The sequence below is a fragment of the Schistocerca americana genome, chromosome 2, assembly GCF_021461395.2.
Source record: "Schistocerca americana isolate TAMUIC-IGC-003095 chromosome 2, iqSchAmer2.1, whole genome shotgun sequence".
Classification (NCBI taxonomy): Eukaryota; Metazoa; Arthropoda; class Insecta; order Orthoptera; family Acrididae; genus Schistocerca; species Schistocerca americana.
Genome location: NC_060120.1, coordinates 206,774,079 through 206,793,953, shown reverse-complemented (window position 1 = coordinate 206,793,953; position 19,875 = coordinate 206,774,079). Strand labels below are relative to the sequence as shown.

Genomic DNA, 19,875 nt, shown 5'->3' with positions numbered 1-19,875 from the left:
GGAATCACAACTGTTTTTATTATTATCATCGCGACTGTGTGTTTAAAAATACGTCTCACCACAAGTCCTATGTTATTTCATACTCCATAATCTCTGATTATAAAGTAGACACCACTTTAATCATAGCTCGTTGTAGAACATCGAAATGATAGTGTTTTTCCCGACATGTGAGTATGTTGTGTGAAACAAGTTGACATGATCAAATTGCTGATAAAACTAGAACGCAAAAATCTGCTGCTATTGCAAATGATAGTTACTCTATGACAGAATCTTTACAGACAGGTCAGTAGAGCGCAGTTATGGAGTAAAAATGTCACATGTAAGCATGCAGACAGTATATACTTTCGATGTATCGGAAGGGATAGACACAGTAAAATCTTATAGGAGTTTCTACTACAGTATAGACTCTCATGAATTGTTTCTAAACGCCAGTGTGATATAACATTACACTGGCAAAATGGGTCCTGCCATAGTGTACAAAAGAGCACTGTACTCTTCAATTATAGCTTGTTATTGTCGAATGAAAAATGATTGTGTTTTCTCTGACGTGGAACAAATGGAGCGAAGGGCTGTATTCTGTAATGTTATTTCACGTGTCTGAAATGTTTGTAATACACACACACATAAGTTTTTTTTTTTTTTTTTTTTTTTTTTTTACAGACACTGATTAGAACGTGAGGCTCTCAGGTTGTGTAATTTGTCGAGCAAGCTGAAAAACATTGCTTAACACAAATGTAGTTTCTTTGGAGTTTAAATTCTCGCTTTTTCTTTACTCCATTGATGATTTCGATATAATTAGAACATTCTGCGGTAATCAGTAGTTATCGCAGCAACATAGTGGAAGCATTTTTCCCTCAGTTTTATGCAGGGTGCACATGTATAGGCCTCAGCAGTCTGGTCATCTATGATCGATGGCGGTGCTGTAGATTTTTTTCACTTCGTTAGGTGTCGCAAAATAATAAGATGCGTATTGTATCCTGCAGCAAACGTAAAAACTATATTGAGTGTGTTTTCCTTTTTAAAAGATGCTCGCATACAAGAAGTGCCTTGACATTAAATACTATTGTTACAGTGAAGCGTTTTCACGTTCAGAAAGGTAGCCACTTTCTGGGGTGGACCTTCTTTGTGTGAGGCCACCAGGGCAGCTGCTCCACAACAGAAGGGGCAGTGTGAGGGGCAGTGCAGTGCAGCTACATTTTAGATGAACAAAAAGTTTGTAATTGGGATGGTCCTGAGTTATCTCATACAGTTTAGTTGGCTTTACATCCTTTTGTGTTTGCGAAGGGCCGATGCCTAGACCATCACCTCAAGGCTGGGTGCAGCCAGCGGCCAAGGAGAATGGCAGTTTGCCACAGATGGCACACTGTAGCAGTTGAAAGCGCTTGTGTGTGTCCCCCACCCCGCAAAGGTGGAAGGAGGGGTGAGGGAGGTAGGGGAGTGAATTATGGGAGGTGGGAGTGCCTATAATTTTGCTAGTTCTTAGCTGTACTATGAGGAAAATGCATGTTCAACTGCCACCCCTCTGCCATCTTTAGGAACTACATTTTTCCCCATTGATTATGAGTGCTGGTTTTTCTTTTCGCGACCAATTCACTGTGTAATTAAAACAGTGAAGCGTTTTCCATCAGCTGCAGTAGCATGTATTGGCTTCGATTGCCTGGGCTGTAATGTGATTGTCGAGCAGGCATCTGTAGCGAACTCTGATGCCAAACAGCGATAGATACAGTCCTCAGCTGCAAGCTTACAAGTAATTCACTTATTAAACTCCTCTCTGTTGAGTGGTATTGTGAAATCTTTTCCCAGAGAGATAACATCAGTTGTATGGAAATGTTTGAGTCCTATTGCTATTTTCTGCATGACTTACGTAGTGCTATGCATATAGTTGTGTAATTAGGACTGATCTCTACGATTAATGATGTAATTAATACCAATCTGTAGTTCAATTTCCCAACCAAAATAAATAAAATACACTAACCTAACCTTCCTCTCCTGCATCTGGACAGTTTCCTTGTGTTGTGGGTGCACTTGGGCTTTCTGTCCAAAAGGACAAGAGTTCGAGTCCTGGAAATAGCAACATCATTTTGAATTTCAGACCACTTCCTTTGTGGGATGGGGGAGAGGTGGGATGTCAGGGTAGCGGTGGGAAAAACAAATGTCCACCAAATTTCGATATTCTCGCCATAATTCGAAATTGCCATCATATTTGCAATTCCCACCAATGGGAATGGGTGAGGGGGAGGCGTTGGGGAGCAATGTGCAGGCTGAGGGAAACACATGATGTCACCTGGGGATGTGGTGGATTTGGGGTGGGGGTATAGGTGATAGTGGGTGGTGGGACTGTTATAGGGGTGGGTGTGGGAGTAATAATTGATCAACTGAATAAATTTACATATCAATTAGATATCAAAAGTGTCCTGGGAGCCTGAGTACCCTACTGCTCATATACTAGCATCTTAAGGGTCTTACAATTGCAGTTGCGGTAACCTGAATAAAATGCCTGAAAGCAGCTGAGACGTCCTGCTAAACCCGCAGGACAGGACAAGTAGTAGGAACTGTGGAAGGGAGCCAGAATTAGCGGCTGTAAGTTACTCTCCAAACATAACACTTTATGTAGTTATCCAAACATTACAGCGCAACTTCTAAGCTTGACTATCGACAGAAAACGCCTTTAATTCTCAAACGGCTGAAGGCCCATGAATTAAATACAACAACTATAAAAAATTTTTTTGGAGACAGAAGGCGCCAGGCTTTAACCTTAAGTAGCATTTAATCCCAAGTGATGTAAGACCTGATAAGTAAGAATCGAAAATTTTAAAGCGGCTGAAGGCCCATCATTTTAAGAACAATACAACTACGATAAATTCTCAACAGAAAGAAAGCCCACAGCTTTATCTCCCAAAGGATGATACTTGATAAGTAAGATCCTTAAAACTTACAGCGGCTGAAGGCCGGTGCTTTTAAAAACAACACACTACAATAAATTCTCAACAGGCAGAAAGCCCACAGCTTTATCTTCCAAAGGGTGATACTTGATAAGTAAGATCCTTAAAACTTAAAGCGGCTGATGGCCGATGCTTTAAAACAATATAGTAAATTTTCAACAGGCAAAAGGCCCAAGCTTTATCTTCAGACAATGTAAGACTTGCCCAATTTAGAAAAACTTACTTTTAAAACTGCTGAAGGCCTTTGATTTAAAAAACACAATTACAAGCATACGATTTCCAACCATCGGCTATGAACCATTAAAAGTACACACTTAAACGAAAACAGGAAAGGCAGTATAGGCAACGGTGCTCATAAGTTTCCAGGGGGCTCGGTCTGCCCTTGAAATCGTAAAATTCGCTTAGGTGAGACAAGAAGTCGGCCCAACTATACTCGATCCGTCGGTAACACAACCAAGAGAAAGTCAGGGACCCACCGACAATACCACTTGCTAGCGACCGACCAGTATACGAGAATTCCAAAGCCAAAAAGTTACAGACATAGCCGCCCACAACCAAAAATACATTAAGCTGTCAAAAACTACACACCATGTTGGACAGTGACAGCAGGTGAGGAAAGGACACTGCCTGAATTTACGTCAGCGACTTGGGCAGGTAATCGGAATGCTAACGGCCACAAGGCAGAAAATTCCTCTGGTGCACTTGAATTTCAAACTGACAAATATAGTTAATTCCACCACACGGTGGCTAAATCTTCACCAACTCGAACACTCGCTGTTGCTCCCAGGAATACCACCAACAGCGAACCACCAACCAAGGGAACAACGTGAACAGACGTGGCTTCGGTAATTAAATCACCACTCAACTTTCGTGCCCTGGGTCGGTGAGCCACGAACCTCGTAGCACTCGGAACAGCCCCCACATGCTCCGACACTGCACAGAGACCGACAGCGGGCCCGGCCGAATGTGCCACGCAGACACTTGCTTGCTAATCCGCTCCAACCGACCGACTGCCTCACACCGCCAATCCGGAACTATAAACACCAGACCGAAGATGGTATACGGTGCAAATATCGATACACACCGCTGCTGCCACACGTAAAAAGAGGAAGAACCACGGCATAACCGCAATAACCGCGGGAAACCTAACGCAGAGTAACAGCCAAGTTTTAAAGCAACGCATAAGCAGGGGTCAGCACGGCTCATCAACGACTTACTCGTAGACGGTAGTGTGAAACAAGCTGCAGCCATATGTCCACTCCTTCTGTCGTTAAGTATCTTTTAAGGAACAGGCCATACAGATACATAAAATGTGTACCTAACTCAATCGTCTGAATGTATTACAGTATAACAAACACGAGTATAATACTCCCGATGCCATAGTCAGTTAGTTCGATCAACGTCCCGTGTAAAGATCTTTTTGTGGCAGTTGCACCTGATGTAGGACAAATTAAAACTTTATTGAGCAACAAATATGTATGCTGAATTAAGGCCACTTTGTATGAAGTGTTCAGCCAATTTATAAGTATTTCACTATTAGTTCTTTAAATCACCAGAAGACGAAAGCCACTTCGTAATTACATTTACCAAAGAAAAACAAACAAACAAAACCTTAAAACAGCATTTTCTGTTAGGGAATAAAATTGTATAATAATTTCCACAGTGAAATTTAAAAAATTAGTAAAATACATAAGTTTATAAAGCCAGCTAACCATAAGTATAATACGAGGGTTGGAACTTAAATAGTGACAATTGTTTATTCAGAACCGATACAAATGAGTTACATGTTTGCACCTGTTACTGTCCTTCAAAGTAGTCACCAGCATTGTATAGAACCAGTTGCCAGCAATGTGGAAGTCGTAGTATACCGCTAGCAGAGCCTGTTCTGTTGATGGTGCGAATGGAGCGGTCTACTGCCTGTCAAATCTCTGGAACAGTTCTGAAGCGAGTGCCACGAAGTGGTTCCTTCATTTTCGGAATCAAGTCAAAGTCACAAGGACTTAAGTCCGGAGAGTATTGTGGATGGTACAGTACTTCCCAGTCCCATAGACCGAACAGAGCAGCCACAGCTTGCGCTGTATGCGCCCGCATAGATGCGAGGGTTGCGCAGAAAGTGTCGCCGCTTCTTTCGCAAAGCTGGTCGCAGGTGATGCTCCAAAAACGAACAGTAATACTGTGCATTGACGGTCTGCCGTGGAGGAACGTGATGCGTTAGGATAACACCATCACAGTCGTACACGAGAATAACCATAACTTTAGACCGCTCCATTCGCACCATCAACAGAACAGGCGCTGCTAACGGTATACTACGCCTTCCACATCACTGGCAACGGGTTCTACACAACGCTTGTGACTACTTTGAAGGACAGTAACAGGTGCAAACATGTAACTCTTTTGTATCGGTTGTGAATAAATAGTTGTCACTATTTAAGTTCCAACCCTCGCATCTATGGACCTACTAGTCCACTTTGCACTTAAATACAATGTTGAAGTATGTGATACCACTGAAGTCACACTCCAAGATTGAGGCCATTTGGCACTAAAAAAAAAAAAAAAAAATGCACGTGTTAGTGCGGGCTGCCTACATGGAGTATCAAATCATCAACAATATAAATGGTGTCACCAAGCCACTCTTTCAGACTCCTTCTCTCCTGTAAAGCCAATTATAATCCAAAATAGCCGAACCACTTGTGCTATCGTGCAAAAATAAATTAAAGATGGTAGAAGTAGCACAACTGTGTTTCGTACCATCTCCCCTCCTCCTCTCCAGGCACTCACAGGGTAGTATTACAATGAGACAGTAAAATCTATTAAATTGCCGGCAAGTTCGAAGCTATGCATTAAGGAACTACATAAACTTTACTTGAATAGGTACCAAATTCAAGATATGCATTATTTCGGAGAAGGTCTAATGTAATTCTGTACACATACGTACCTCTGTTTTTAAGCAATGTGATATCAAAACTATCTGTAAAAATGGAGTCAACTTCCATTATTTTCATGGCAGTCATTGATTTTTGCATATACATACACATGTCTGTATTTCATCAACGTAATATTAAAATGATATGATAATTGGTATCATGTTCATAATTTCCATGAAAGTCAAAGATATTTACATAAAATGGTATAAGATATTTTACATAAAATGCTATATTTGCCTCTCGGTGTAGGGCACTGCTTAAAGAAATGGTGAGGGTAGCCATTTACAAATTCAGAATTGATCACTCTCCTTTTTTTTTAAAAAAAAAAGGAATGGGTAATTATTTAAAAAAACGGATCGAGTAACCATTTAAAGAAATAGAATGGGTCATCAAAATGACTCTGAATCGTACCTCTAACGCGTCAAATTTTGAAACTAAATGTAAGAAGTGTGACGCAGGGCGAAAAGCTGTGTTTCTGTCATTGCTGAGTGTAGGAAGTGGAGCCGACATTCACCGTTTTTCTCGTTTATGGCTGAAATCCAACACATATTTTAAGAATTGAAGGACATGTTGTATTAGACATTAGACTGACAGACCTGGGGGAATGTTTCCAGATGGATTTTCACTCTGCAGCAGAGTGTACACTGATACGAAACTTCCCTGCTGATTAAAACCGTGCACCTCATTGGGACTAGAACCCAGTTTCTTTGCCTTTCGCAGGCAAATGCTCTACCTGCTAATCTACCCAAGCACAACTCACGACCAGTCTTCACAGTTTTACTTTCGCCAGTACCTCATCTCCCATACCTCATCTCCCACTTCTTTCCAAACTTCACAGAAGCCGCCAAATGGCAAGTGTGAAGAACAGGGGGGAACGGGGAGGGATTTAGCTGCTACACTACCCTGTCCAGCAACCACTTTCGCTGTTCCCTATGAAGGAATTCATAATAGTGTGTTTAAGGGCGCTGGCTGGCTTTACGGGAGTGACAAGGAGAGACACCACACAATAAATTCAGTTTCGGCCTTGGGAACGGGAGGCAGAGACCACGGTTGGTTTGCTTTCCAGATTAAAACAAATCTAATCAATCTACATTTTTTGTCATGTATTTCGTTAATTCTTGTCGATTAACCTTCGCGGTACCATGGGGGTTGGAGGCGGTAATTTGTATCTATGTTTTGAAAATACTGCAATGTAGTCAGGTAATTTATATTCTAAAATTTTGCTTTAAATATTTATCGTTCCTAATGAACCCATATACCAGATTCCGTATTTGTTTTAAATCCTTCAGTTAAACGTGACCCACAAACTGTCGTAGCAGTAGATGTAATGTTTCACAATGAATCTCATATTCAGGATTTTCAGCTTCACGACCATATGCACAAATTAATATCTCTTTAAAAAGTATGTTGTGAATAAAAGTCATCTATAATTAATGAAATGTATATTTTTAAAATTTTTTGTCGAGGTCATAAAATAGCTCCCCACCCACTAGTTGTACACATTAAAAAGGGCATTGATTTTGCTAAGTATGTGCTAAAATGTTCTACAACGTAGTTTTACATCAGTACCCTTACAAAAACTACGTTGTTAATATGAGTCAACAGCAGTTAATGAATTTTTAATTTTCCTTTTTTTTTTTTTTTTTTTTTTTTTGTTGGCATAAGTATCCCCCTCCCGAAACTGGTAATAGCCGTTACTGAAAATGCATTGCTATTGCTAGGGCGAATGTGTTGAATATCAAAATCGACGATGATTGAAGTTGTGTTGAAAGTACTGGAAAGCGGATAGTATCAGCGGAGATAGCAGCTAACTTTACATATGGGTGATGTGCTCCTTTTATTGGGAACTACGAATTGTAGGCCTTGATGTTTAGTTACTGAAATTGCGATATTATAGTATTCAATTAATTTTTAGTTAGGAACGAGTTATTCAACGTACAGCATCCTGCAATGGTTCATTTAATCAGCTCGAAAACGTGCATCTGCATAAGTAACTTTATTTGATCAGAAGTATAGTATATGGAGACCTATATGAGATGTGGAGTTGATCACCAAATGTCACGAGAAGCGTACCCCCACCCCCCACCCCCAGTATAAATGCAGGTGGTGAGTATTGTGTTGTCAGTAGACGATAAACAACTGCAGAATGGATCAGACACGAGAACTCAGTGACACTGGATGTCGACTGCGGACTGCTGGTGCTGCAACTGAGAACTGGAAACGCGATGCAACATTTACAGCTAAACAAAGATCATGCGTGCCTCATGTACTAACGGAGAAGTATTACCTTGAGTGGTTGTAAAAAACTACATGAAATCGGAGGAAGGAATCACTCCTGAATTACAAAGTGCTAGTAACAGTTCACCTAGCACAATGACTGTGCATAGGGAGTTAAAAAGGAATGGGTTAAAATAACCTCGCAGGCCCTCATGAACCACAAATTCGTGTAGTCAATGCTGAGCACCTCTTGGGATGGACGGACTGCAGTTTACGCTAAATGAGTGACTCGGAGCAATGAGTCACGCTATACCCTGTGGCAGTCCGAAAGAAAGGTTTGGGTTTGGAAACGCCCAGAGAAAATTTCCTGCCATCATGCGTAATGCGAATATTTAAGTCTGGAGGAAGTGTTGTGATCGTATGGGGCTGTCCCTCGTGGTTAGGGCGTGTTCTGCTAATTGCGCTTAAGTCAATGCTAAATGCGGAACGATATGAACCAATTTTACAGCTCTTTTGACAGCACTATGTGTTCGATCAGCAAGCCAATGCAACCTGTAATGAAGTAGAATCTATCATGCAGTGGTTTGTGTACAATAATATTCCTGGCAATCGGCTGGTTCCCCGTGGGTCCTGACCTGAGCACAATGGAACATCTCTAGGGTGAGTTTGAACATCGGCTTCGCCCCACACTCCAGCGTTTAACTAACTTTTCCGGTTTCCCGATCTTGAGGAATAATCGACTGCCACTTCTCCGCAGACATTCAGACACCTCTGTGAAAGAGTCTCCAACGGAGTTCAAGCCGCCATAAGGGCGAATAGTGGACACAGCCCGTATTAGTGTCCACAATAGCTTGCTTGATCAGATTGTGTAAGGGTATAAAATTTAGAATGCAACGACTAGTTGTTACGGAAAGTACAGCTCGCGACTATATGAGGCCGACCAGAGGCTGCAGTGGAACACTACTACTTGGGGGCATTTAACTGCCTATGGATAACACTAACACATAAACATGACAAACACTGGTGAATCCCTGCAGCACAGCAAAATTAACTGGCACCGCCAGGTGTTAACTAGCCGACCAAGCGGCAACGCAGGGGAGCTGATCTGCACACTAAAACAAAATAAAACCCAACCACAGCCCTTACACCGTCAGCGATTTACGAGCAGTCGACCACTTATATGACAGTCTTGGCCTGTCACAGAGCCAGACGCTGCAGCTGGCCCGGGATACCTCGCAGGTGCCCAGCCCCAGCGCTACCCCTTCTCGAACATTCTTTACGGCGACCTAAGCTATGACAACGGTGCCGGGCATTACACGACACCCAAAACTAAAGGCCACCCTATCCTCATATGTTCTGTCACAGATAGCAAGCAGCTCGCTACTGCTCTTATTATCCTACCAGACAATCGCAGACTCTTGACGCTTGCCTTGGCACATTTTTTCCCTCTGCCCTTGAAAACACTGCCCTTCTCTCGCTTTTCATCCACCATCTATCTCCTCGATGCGACCGTACTAGTGGATAATCTTGCCCAGCCCCATATTCCATGAAGTACTCGGTTAGTAACTGACAAATATGGAGGTGACAGTAGATTTTATGAGATGGTCACCACGTCATTGAGGGCGTAGACGGGCTCTACCCTTTGCGTAATAAAAAAAAAATGCAGTGGAACTTTCAGTTTGCGACCACGAACTGTGTAGGATCCAGTCGGTTCGCGTGACCACTCAACAGCACATTCCCGGATGACACACTGTCTTAGATGTGTGTGCTCTCAGCGCCTGTAAATTTTTAAGTGTCCTAATTCAGTCTACGAAAATATTTAATGGGTTTAACTTTCCTCCCTCCGGTTATGAGAACTTGCGCTGTTATTAAGTAGTAATTGCTGGCTAGAACTTCGTAACTTTTCATGAGTCGCAACCCTCGGGAAATGGATTTATTAGTGGTTTAACGAAGAGGCAGCGCTTTTTACTGTCGTGAGTGAACGACACTCGAAAAATCTCGAATAATGCGCTTAATTTGTAATTTAACTTGACTGATTATGAGCTTTTTCACCCCAGGCGCATAATGTGACAGTGACGAGTACACTGAGGAGGGACTCTCGTGTTAGTCTAGAGACATTAACTGTTATGAAATACCCTGGGTGCTGAGCTGACAGTCTAGACTCACTATTTGTGCCAGTGGCATTCAGTAGCGTATGGACATTTTAATTAAAAAATTAAAAAAGAGTTCAATAGTGTAAGCTTAGGTTTCTGCAGCTGCTGTCACTCTCAATAAAATTCTCTTGCGCTGTGGACAGCATTGTCAATATATAAAACTGTGCGACGTTTCAGCCGCTACTGCAAACGATCTTCCTCGTGGCTAGACTGTTGAATGTGAGAGACTTTAGATCTTATATAGCAGCGTAGGAAGCTGCCTTACGTAATTTGATGGGGCGCTTGAGGGCAGAAGGGGTGTTAGGCGTCCGTTATTGGTGGGTCCTTGTCATTGGTGGGTAGAGACGTATGTCACTGGTGTTTAGATTACGTCTTGCCATTGGTGGAAACAGGCGAATCAGAAACGGACGGTAGTTGTGACGTAGCACTGCGTACTCGTTGTCAGGTGTGGGCAGCGGCGTGCCCGCGCTCAGTGTGCGGACGACCACCGCGGTGCCCCGCTCGCACGTGTAAGTCGCTTTGCGCGCTGTCTGCTATCTAATGTCTCTCTTATTAAGCAGTGTAGCTCAGCATAAAGCCCCGAGACAGGCCGTCTACAATAGTGGCCGAAACGTCGGACAGTTTATGTATTGACATTGCGGCCAACAATCCAGAACAGTTTGACTGACAAAGTTCAATAGTATTAACAGAAATGGGTTCGTCTTGGCTGCATAGATTTGTAGTCTCTTGCGTTTCTGTCACCAGCCTAATGATATAGTGTTCTCTTACAGCTATTGTACTGCATCAGAACTCCCCAAGTTGCGATAAAACACCTTCCCTTAGGTTTCGTGCTTTTATGTAGCGTTTAATCTTCATATTTTCTTGTCAGGTATTCTTCACCAGCGATTAGAAGCTCGTGTGAGCGCCACATGAAAAAAAAAATGAGAGGCAGATGTTAATTTTCTTCTGGTGGACGCAATGCTAACGTGCCATCGTGTTTTTGTAACAAATTTGCCAAAGTAAATGGTGGGTCTCAGTACACGTTGGCGCGAACTGCGCTGTTCATTTAACCCGTCGAGTTACTTTAAATTTCCATTAAAGAAACAACCAAAAGCTTTCTTCCGACAGTCACAAGGAACGACCACAAATGATACTAGTCTATGTAGGAGCAACTTACATGCGGCTTAGAACTAATACTTACGGATGCAGGTTCTCTCCTCCCCCGTCAACCCATCATCACCACCAGATAACGAATGGCCAGACACTTGATGACATTTAGACTAGAACCCTCGAAGGGACGTTAACTACATTTCTATGAAACCTGACACGATCAAAGTTTCTGGAGTACTTTATCTTGATTTTTAATATAAAATTTGTCTTGGATCGCACATTCATAAAAAGATGCTCTGTCTCGATTGCTAACTCATGACTTTCATATTTAAAATAGACAGAAAAAATATTGTTCGCAAATACTTCTACGTACTTACAGTATTTACCCTATAAAAAGAAAAGAAAATGAATGAGCATAGCATCAGAGTTTCGTTACACTGAGTAACTCGTCAGATGTAATACAAACATGTACAGTGTCATAAAATTACTTTGCGGTCTATGATGCTACTATTTAACATAGAGACAAATGCACATCTGCTAGAGAGCACAACGGCGTGCACGGTAGCATGATTAAAGTTATCGTATAAAAATCATACAAAAACACAGGAAAAAACTATTGGAAGTTAAATTACGTGCATTTAAGCATTACATTTTAACACGAGTTTCTATGGTATCCGCATTTTGTAAACAATTGGAAACATACCACGGCACTAGTTTAACTATGTTTTTGAACGCTAAAACCGGATTCATCCACCAGTGACGTTTTCAAATGATTATGAACCCAGCGCCGTTGAGATACACAGAAAAAGGGAAACAGCAACTCGTATTCTAATCTGTATGCTATTAGTAACCAACTTGTCACGAAACATGTAAACGTACTCGTACGGTACACTGTGGTGTATATTATAATTTTCAGGCTGTTCTAACCGTGCACCACCAAAGACAAAATCGGTTCACAACACTTACTTATACTGATCACATTACGGGTCTGGAGATGTACAGAAGTCTTATTTTACGAAAAGCTCGTGTTATTTGATGCTATTAATATATACAAAGTGTCCATCAAACGGTTCTAGTAAGAAATTTAGGAATGAAATAGAAGGAGTGGGTCACCAATAAACCCCTTAGGATCTTCTTCAACTGAACTTGTTATGGCTGCTGGAAATATATTGTTAATGTGTGCTTCTGAATAATGGACACCTTTCTGGACCGGAGTAGGTGACCTTAAATTTTTGTAAAGATACTTAAAAATTGTTCCCATGGAGCGAGCTGTTGGTTTGAAAAATGAGGTATATTATTTACGATAAACTTCATTAACGCGTAAATAGCTGGGAAGCAGTAGTCAGTTTCCTTCGGCCTTGTTTAAAAACCTCTTCCAGAAACTGACTAGTATTCCGTCTCTAACGGCAAACGGTTAACGTCCACCTTCCCATTAAACTGTATCCGATGTGGAGGGGGGTTTCTCTAAAACCGTTTTTCTTCCAGGCATCAGCATCTTGTTCCTGGCTGTGAGGAGGATAGACTTCTAACCAGCTTGGCTGAGCAAGAAGTGTACACCAGCATGGATAAGCCAGACTTGTACAACCTCGGGTGTGCTCCCCTCACGCTGCTGGCCACCAAGCAGGTTGACGAGCTGTGGCCGGTCCTCACATGGCCGAGGCAGCCGCTGCCGGTGCTCGACATTGGCTGCGGGCCCGGTGACGTCGCCAGGAAGGTGGGTTCTTCACTTCCAGTCACGTTACTACTCCATCAGAGCAATCGACGACTAAGCAACTCCGATGTATTCTGAAAAGTACCGTCGCTCTTGGATATCTAGGACCACCGAGAAAAGGAGGTACACAGAGTGTTCATTTTAACAGAAGACACTGTAGTATCTTGAAACTACACTTCGGACCAAAAAAAGTTCAAATTCCAATTTGCTTGCTCGGAGGGGGACACTCAGTGATATCAAACTCAACCCGCCACCCAACCCCGTGCGTGGCTGGTATGGGCGACTTTGAAATCTTCAATGGGAACGCCCGTTTTTTATTGCAGATTACGATTCTACGGCCAAATCTATATACTTTTGTCTGAAGCATTTCCTTCCTTTCGCCACAGATGACGCTGTAATCAGAGGAACACAAATGGGTACCCCATCGTAATTTATGATATGATACTCAGTGGCCCTTGAAAGGTATTGGGACCGCACCTCCATGCTGTGAAGTTGGGCCAGGCCAGTATTTCGTAACTTTTACTTGGAACCCCATTCGCTTCGTCGTATTCCTCCGACACATCGAACAGGGGAGTACTTGACGCGGCACTGTGGCCATGGCTCGCGACGAACTCTACTCTCCTTTTCCATTTCGAGTAAGTGTTCAAACGTAGTATCACCATCTCCAGTACACTTAATGATCCACTTTCCAAATGATCGTAAACAGGACAGAAGCATAGATGCGGGAATAGCAGCATCGCCGTTTCCGATGCTGTCGCCCATATCTTTACTGCCTGTTGGCACTTGCTGCTGCACTTCATCTTTTACACATCCCCAAAGGAAGAAATCCAGTGACATCAAATCCGGCGACCTAGCAGAACAATTAACAGGGCCACTTCTCCAGATCCACCGACCAGTGTAAACACGATTTAATAGCTCCGGTGCTCCAATTACATAATGCCCCGGGAACTGTCATGCTGAAACCACATACGTTGTCGAACGTCGGAAACAACGTCTTACAGTTGTACCGGTAGTTCCTGTTTGTGCCCCTTCAACGTGCCGTCGATAAGATACGGACTAATGAGTTTGTTTCCTACGACGCCACAAGATATGTTAACCGACCAAGGACGCTGATGGTCAACTTGTTGTAACCAATGGGGATTGTATTCACTCCAGTAATGCATATTATCCCGGTTAAGGCAACCATGGTTTGTGAATGTAGACTCACTGGAAAATAGTTTCTCGGCAGATAACTTGGGGTCGATTGCATTTGTTGACGTGTCCATTTACAAACCACTACCCGGTTACGGAAATCGGCGCCATGCAATTCTTGATGCAGCGATTTGTAGTGTGGATAATCCTTAAGACGAAGCAATGTTGTACATTACTACCTACGAACATATTCGAATCGCGGTGTAATTGCTTATCCGTGGGCTGTGGTGCACTGCCACTGTTACAGCTACTTCACTATCTTCTCCTTCAACAACAATTTGATATGCCAGACTACCAGTAAATGGTAGCTTTAATGCGCCGCTGCACATACTGAGTAAATGAGATAATGTCTGTCCATCCCGCTCACAGGTAACTCATCACCAGCAGCAACAAGGGCTTTACATTTATCACACCCATTCATGAATTTTAGTAAAGAAAGCTATACATACCGTCCTACGTACGACAATAGATTTTAGACTTGCTGTGGGATTTCTATTCTACTTGCATAATCCTTCTTCATCTCCTGATTTACAGTACGACCTGGTACACAACAGGTGCACCAAATTTCGGGCACCTATAATAATTAACAAGAGAAGGATAGTTGCTAGTCACCATATAGCGGAGGTAGTGAGTTGCAGACAGCCACAACAAAAAGACTGTCAGAAAATGAGCTTTCGGCTAACAAGGCCTTCGTCGATAATAGACAACGCACACACACACACACACACACACACACACACACACACACACACACACACACACTGGCAACCGCAACTCACACACACATGATCATAATCACCGACTATTTTCTTTGAAGGCCCTGTTGGCCGAAAGCTCATTTTCTGACAGTCTTTTTGTTGTGCCTATCTTCGATTCGGCACCTCCGCTATACAGTATCAACTATCTTCTTCACAGTACTGTTACTTTCTAACTGGAATTTTACATTGTGTAATATCTAACAGATCGATATATCCTTTTCGAAAGCAAGAAAAAACACGATGCTCACGATTAAGCATGGATTATTTATGCAAGGTGTTAAAAATTATCCCATAATTTGAGAGGCGATGCCAACGGCCTTGTCGCAGTGGTAACACCGGTTCCCGTCAGATCACCGAAGTTAAGCGCTTTCGGGCTGTGGTAACACTTGGATGGGTGACCATCCAGTCTGCCGAGCGCTGTTGGCAAGCGGGGTGCAATCAGCCCTTGTGAGGCTAAGTGAGGAGCTACTTGATTGAGGAGTAGCGGCGCCGGTCTCGTAAACCGACTTATGGCCCGGAGAGCGGTGTGCTGACCACGTGCCCCTCCATATCCTCATTCAGTGACGCCTGTGGGATGACGATGACACGGCGGCCGGTCGGTACCTTTGGGCCTTCCAAGGCCTGTGCGGACGGAGTTTTTTTTTTTTTAGAGGCGATAGTGTGGTCCAAACCAAGACAAAAATATCCAGTAAACATGGCTTCTAAAACGTATATATTAAGAGCTGTGACCATTTGTTCAGTGTAAAAATTTGTTTCACACGAGCCTATGTGAACAAATGCTCATAGCACTTAAGGTATATATTTTATAGCCCATGTATACTGGAGTTTTTTTTCCTTGTTTTAGTCCATATTGCCACCTTTCAATATACGGTACGATTTTTTAACTTCCAGTATAACGAAACATTGGCCTTTGCGTTTAGGTCTCGCGCTGTGAGGGTTCCATACAAACTTCATTATTTATACAGACAGTTCACCCATATCGGAAATCTAGAATCTCGACAACTTACCAACTTGTTATCAACAATGATACTGACAAAGTATTGGTCCCAGGAATTGCAAGGCGTTCGAAAATGTTTTAATTTCAAGTCTGAAGTCGGATTTCAAATGACAAAAAGATATTTTTTCGTGTGATACAATTACAAATTTACATAAACTGTGAAATCTTGCTTCATGCCAAAATTCATGATTCTAGGTGAACGGGAAGTAACTATAGTTTTGATGAGTGAGCTTTCGAGTGTCAAAATATGTCATAAATGGCCGTACCTCGTGACTTCACTGTCTTGGAAGCTTCACGTTCTTACTCCGTCAAGGGACAGTAGATATTAGCATGTGGCATAAATTTGAGCTTGATACGTTTACTCGTTCCTGAGAAAATGGGTTTTTGACAATTGGAGAGACAGATGGACTGACAATAAAGTAATCCAGCAGGGGCTCGATTTTTACCGACTGAAGTAAGAAACCTTAAAAAGAAACGAACTGTAAGTACATTGTGTTTTCATCAGTTTATGAGCAATGTTCTGACACAAGGACACACAAATCTGGAAACAAATCCAGCTCCAATAAAGCTTAAACGCAGCCGATGTTCCTCACGCCAGCGTTGAACGCTTGCTGAAGACGTGGACCCGACAAGCTCACCCTACGTATGCAGGAGCCGGCCACAACCCATGGAGTTTCCACGATACCGGCGGGTTTTCAAACAGACACCGGCTGATGATGCGCCGCCTGAACTACCTTCCAGTTGACGCAGGCTCTACAGGGTGGTCATAAACAGTCTGAAAAGCTTGTAGGGGTGTTGCAGGGTAGGTTGTACTGAGAAATAATTGCTGAGAACAAAATTCATACGTTGCGGCAAGTCCGATTTAATTAGCAATAGAAGCACTTGCACGGGCAAAAGTGCGGTAATGCACAGACACCTGTTAGTCCGTGAATTACCACTTCTTCAAATGCACATCACCAGCTAAAATGTGCCTTTTCCGGAAGTTATAAATTTAATCTAGGTGAGTAGAAGCTACATTTGTGCTCTCTGAGGAAACGAAGGAAGAACATATTTGGCAACAGCTACTCCGGTACACTGCTTGAATTCACGCGTTCAACTATTTGTCTAGCTAACTTCAATAATAACAAAATCAGAAACGATTAATAATAATTTCCCAGTGTAACCTACCCTGCAACATCCTTACAAGCTTTTCAGGCCGTTCCCGACCGCCCTGTACAGGCTTTAGTTGGCGCGGTGAGCTATGTTCCGCGGACAGCGCGGCGAGCCGCCCCCATGTACCAGACCACGACACACGGACTGGACGCTCTGTAATCTGCACCGTGCTCTCCATTCGACAACTGTGGCCTCTTTCATCACCCTCCTCTTTTCTCAATATTCGACATGTCTGGAAATTGCACAGCACGGTTGTATCAATGATCTGCAATACCTGTGGATCGCTTTGCCTCTTCAAAGAAACGGAAGCACTGATTAACTTTATATGCTGTATAGCTTAGAAGAGCAAATCAGAAAGTATATTTCTGCACTGGCAGGTTTTAGCTCCGCGGCTGCCACCGGGCACGAAGCTGGTGGCCTGCGACATCAGCACAAAGATGCTGGAGTTCTGCAGGCAGCACAACGCGCTGCCAGGCACCATCACGTACGAGCAGCTGGACGTGGTTCAGCCCGACCTGGAGAACTCCGCCGTGTGGCAGTACGCGCCCTTCGGCAAGGTGTTCTGTTTGCTGCTGCTGCATTGGGTGCCCGACAACAGGTGTGTGCTCAGTTTGTCGCCCTATCCCATACCGTACAACAGCTGGCCTGCCTTATTTCTCCGATTGTAATGCAAGGGGGTTACACTTGATCACTCCAGCTATGGATTGCTGTTGTGGTACTTCCACGAGTAAGAAATACCATAACAATCAATCATACATTTTCTCCAATAATATTTTAAGTTTATCGATATGTATATCTTATGGTACGGACAAAACTAGATTATGTAAGGCTTGTTGTCAGACTGGCAGAAGAATGTGTTATGTATTAAAAAGAAGTCACAGAGCACCATGCAACTACGAGGGCACGTCAAAGGGTAAAGAACACTGTTTAAAATAGAAATAAACTATTTTATATTCAGGCCAACCTCAGCTTTTGAAAGACATGGCGTTAGGCAGAAGTCCGCTAACAGTTGGTTAAATTGATTTTCATTGAAGCACAATGGGTTTCTCTGCCTAAAGCCTCATCGTCAGGTGCAACATACGCGGTAAAAAGCAAAGTACAGCGTCACCATATAATGTGGATGTTAAAATTAGTAAACGAATGTCAAAAGTATAGTCACAACTTAAAAAGATTGCAGGCATACCGGTCGCTCCTAGTAAGGATTTACTATTCAGTGAATATCGTCATATGGCGTACCTTCATTTCTTAAAATTTGCCTGCATCAAAAAAGACGAAAGAAAATATTTTATAGTGAGTGGACGCTAAAAGTTTTTAAAAAAGGGACGGTTTAGCGTTAAAAAGTTGTCACTACTAACATGATTTGTCACGACACTACGCAGATTACTGTGTGATAAGTGTCAGGTGACAGTGTCTTACCAGTGTGACAGAAAGGCAGGTCGGTGTAGGATAAAGCAAAAGCGCCCTGCATGACCGACAAGGAGAGACTAGCTGGCTGCCGGAACGGAAGCTATCCATGTGGACCGAGGCCCACAAGAAAGACAGGCCGCGGCGCGTACGTCACGAATGTAGGCGTGCGCTCGCTCGCTCGCTCAACTCAGCAGACGAAAACTACGTTTATACGTCTGTTAACTGGTAACTAAATGTGTACGTACTAACGAGAATTGCATCTTTTGCTGGAATCCGCTGTTATGGATTACTACTGTTATTAGTCCTACAACGATAGGAAGTCCACTATGGCTGTACTGGGGTACAATAAAATTAAAATCATGCCAAAATGATTATCAGTTGCATAAGGAACCACTTCTTGTATGAAATGAGGACTGTTAAGCAGAAGAGGCTAAATACGATACACATTTATATCAAGTATTAGTCTTAAATTACATTTTGTTGTAGTACTGTTAATCAGTAGGACTTGGTTCAAATGGCTCTGAGCACTATAGGACTTAACATCTGTGGTCATCAGTCCCCTAGAACTTAGAACTACTTAAACTTAACTAACCTAAGGACATCACACATATCCATGCCCGAGGCCGGATTCGAAATCAGTAGGACTACATAATAGCAAATTCCAGTAGAAGATGCAATTCTCATTAGTGTGTTCACACCAAGCTGCAAGTTAACAGGTCTAGGAACGCATTTTGTCTGCTGAGCTGAGCGAGCGAGCGAGTTCAGGCCTACCTTCGTGACGTACGCGCTGCGGCCTGTCTTTCTCGTGGGCCTCGATGTGGACGGTGTGACGTCATGTACTCATGGCTAGGAGCGTTGGGTCGATGCCTTTACACACGAGAATAATACAGAATTTTATTACGTTCTAAAACTAAATCATACAAACAATCAAAATTAGACAGAATGATGTGGTGCCTTAATTTCAATTGGTTATTCAACGTGAATTGTGCGTTTTCGTTTGCTCTCTCTAACATATTCAAAATGTAGCCTTTTTCTTTCTTATGGAATATTTTTAAATTTTCTGAAGGGCTTGTGATGTTGTGTCCCTCTTCGCTAAGTGCGCCGTTAATTTAACTCGTGGGTTATTTAAGATAAGGTGTTCCTGAAATCTTATTTGAAATGACCTACCGGTTTGTCCTATATATTTATTACGGCAATCTTTGTATGTAAAACAGTATCCAGCCGCTTCATTATATTTGTTTACCAGAGCTCATATATTGGCTCTGAGCACTATGGGACTTACCAGAGCTTTTTGCCTGGGTTTACTGCTTCTATCCGAAAATGTAAAACACGCT

At 42.7% G+C, this 19,875-nt stretch overlaps 1 protein-coding gene across 1 annotated transcript in view; it reads left to right on the top strand.

Moving 5' to 3' along the window:
• Positions 1-12,886: 12,886 nt before the first annotated feature.
• The window catches only part of LOC124593888 (juvenile hormone acid O-methyltransferase-like), a 49,595-nt gene continuing 42,606 nt past the window's right edge, over positions 12,887-19,875 (top strand). Inside the window, exons 1-2 of the mRNA XM_047132235.1 lie at positions 12,887-13,039; positions 17,512-17,732. Of these exons, the coding sequence (XP_046988191.1) occupies positions 12,887-13,039; positions 17,512-17,732 (374 nt within the window). The remainder of the gene's footprint in view (positions 13,040-17,511; positions 17,733-19,875) is intronic.